The sequence below is a fragment of the Cebus imitator genome, unplaced genomic scaffold (genome assembly GCF_001604975.1).
Source record: "Cebus imitator isolate Cc_AM_T3 unplaced genomic scaffold, Cebus_imitator-1.0 Scaffold647, whole genome shotgun sequence".
Taxonomy (NCBI): domain Eukaryota; kingdom Metazoa; phylum Chordata; class Mammalia; order Primates; family Cebidae; genus Cebus; species Cebus imitator.
The window spans coordinates 191,699-193,507 of NW_016107962.1; the positions used below are offsets into that span (position 1 = coordinate 191,699).

General features: G+C 46.7%; 1 protein-coding gene across 1 annotated transcript in view; it reads right to left on the reverse strand.

Annotated features, from left to right (window-relative positions):
- Positions 1-1,809, reverse strand: part of NDUFB11 (NADH:ubiquinone oxidoreductase subunit B11) — a 3,118-nt gene continuing 1,309 nt past the window's right edge. Inside the window, exons 2-3 of the mRNA XM_017517772.2 lie at positions 354-484; positions 1-180 (exon numbers count right to left, since the gene is read on the reverse strand). Of these exons, the coding sequence (XP_017373261.1) occupies positions 57-180; positions 354-484 (255 nt within the window). The 3' untranslated portion in view covers positions 1-56. The remainder of the gene's footprint in view (positions 181-353; positions 485-1,809) is intronic.

Sequence of the window (1,809 nt, forward strand, 5' to 3'; positions counted from 1 at the left end):
AGAGGCAGGCAGGGGTTGGGGAAGACGGTGCCTCTTGAGCCCCACTCAGCAACTGGTTAGTCATCCTCTGGCAGCTGGATCTTGCTAGGGTCGAAGCAATTGGATTCCAAGATGGGAAGGCCATTGGCCTCTCGGTATTTCACAAGCTTCTCAGCTTCGCGGCGGGACCACTCTTCCATCCTGGTGGTGGTGATAGCAGGGGCAGACTTGAGGGAGCCTCACTGGACACCAATCCCTCATCCCAGCTCCCCATTCCCAATGGTACAGGAAGAAGACTCCTGGCAGAGTCCCCTTCAACCTCCACCCCTGCCTCTGCCCTCTACCCATCCCACACTCTTGGACATCCCATGCACCTCTTGTCAGGCAGATAGGCAACAAAGGTGCTGCCAAGGACCAGGGTAATGGAGACACCAAAGAAGAAGACAACTCGCATGTTCCAGAGGTCTATAACGGGGTCCTTGTCATAACCATGGGAGTCTGGGTTCTGTGGAAAAAGAGAGGTTAATAAGGGCTTCCTGCTGCCCCACAAAGCCTTATTCTGGCCCTGTATAACTTGGGTCTCCATGCGCCCCTCTTTCACTAAAGTCCTCTGTTTCCATTCTTAGGACATGTCAAACTCTTTCCCACCGCAGGACCGCTGCACTTGCTGCTCTCTGCCTGGTAAGCCTTTCTTCCAGCTCTAGTCATGGCTCGATCTGTCTCCTCATTCAAAGTTTTAGATTCATCACCACTTCCTTCAGGAGGCACTCCCTAGTTACCTTGTCTGTCAAAGTTGAAGCACAGGAAACTGCTATTTTTATAGGTCACGAAAGGTTGAATATGGGCAATTTCTTATGACTCAACCTAATGAAACAGTCCACTACACCCAGGTCACTCTCTATCCACTTATCCTGCTTAACTTTGTCTTCACATCCTCTCTTCCTTCTGTGTCTCTTTTTAGCCTGTGTTTACCAAAGTAGCACACCACACCTTCTCCATTCTCTGTATCACATTATGTTATCTATTATACTATTCTGTATTGTTTTCTAATATTTTATGTGTTTATTTTCTGTCTTCCCCACTATCATGTAAGCTCTATGAAAGCATGTGCTTTGTCTGATTTCCATGCTACTGTATCCCCAGTGCCCTGAACTGAGCCTGGCATACAGCAGGCCCTCAATACATATTTGCAGAATGAACACGCATCCCATATATCCAAGCCCCTTAACCAGAGGTTAGTATTAATGAAGTACTTATTATGTGCCAGTCTTTTCACATAGATAAACCTCACAGTATCGCAGTGACGTGAAACATGGTAATAACAAACACGTTCTAGTGCTGAGTACATACTTAAGAAGTGCCAACTGCTGTTCTGACCGTTTTTACTCATTTAATTACATGAGGCAGGTGGGGTGTCTTATTTTTTCGAAGGTGTCTTATTACTGTTCCCATCTTACAGACAAAGAAACTGAGGCACCAACGGGTTATGCTACTTTCCTAAGATCACATGGGTGGGTAACTGTCAGTGCTGCCTGATTTCACAGCATCTGCTATTAATACAGCACAGCAGATCTGGTAGTCCTAAATTCAAATAACAGTTCCACTTCCACCATGTATTCAGTTATGTGAGCTTGGGCAATCCACTTAACATCGCTGTGTTTCAGTTTCCTCGTCTGTAGGATGAGTATAATAATAGTGCCTACCTCAAAACGGGGTTATTTTGAGGATAAGATGAGTTAATCCCCGTAGAGTGTTTAGAACACAGACAGGGGCCGGAGCGGTGGCTCACACCTGAAACCTCAGCACCTTGGGAGGCCAAGGCGGGAGGAT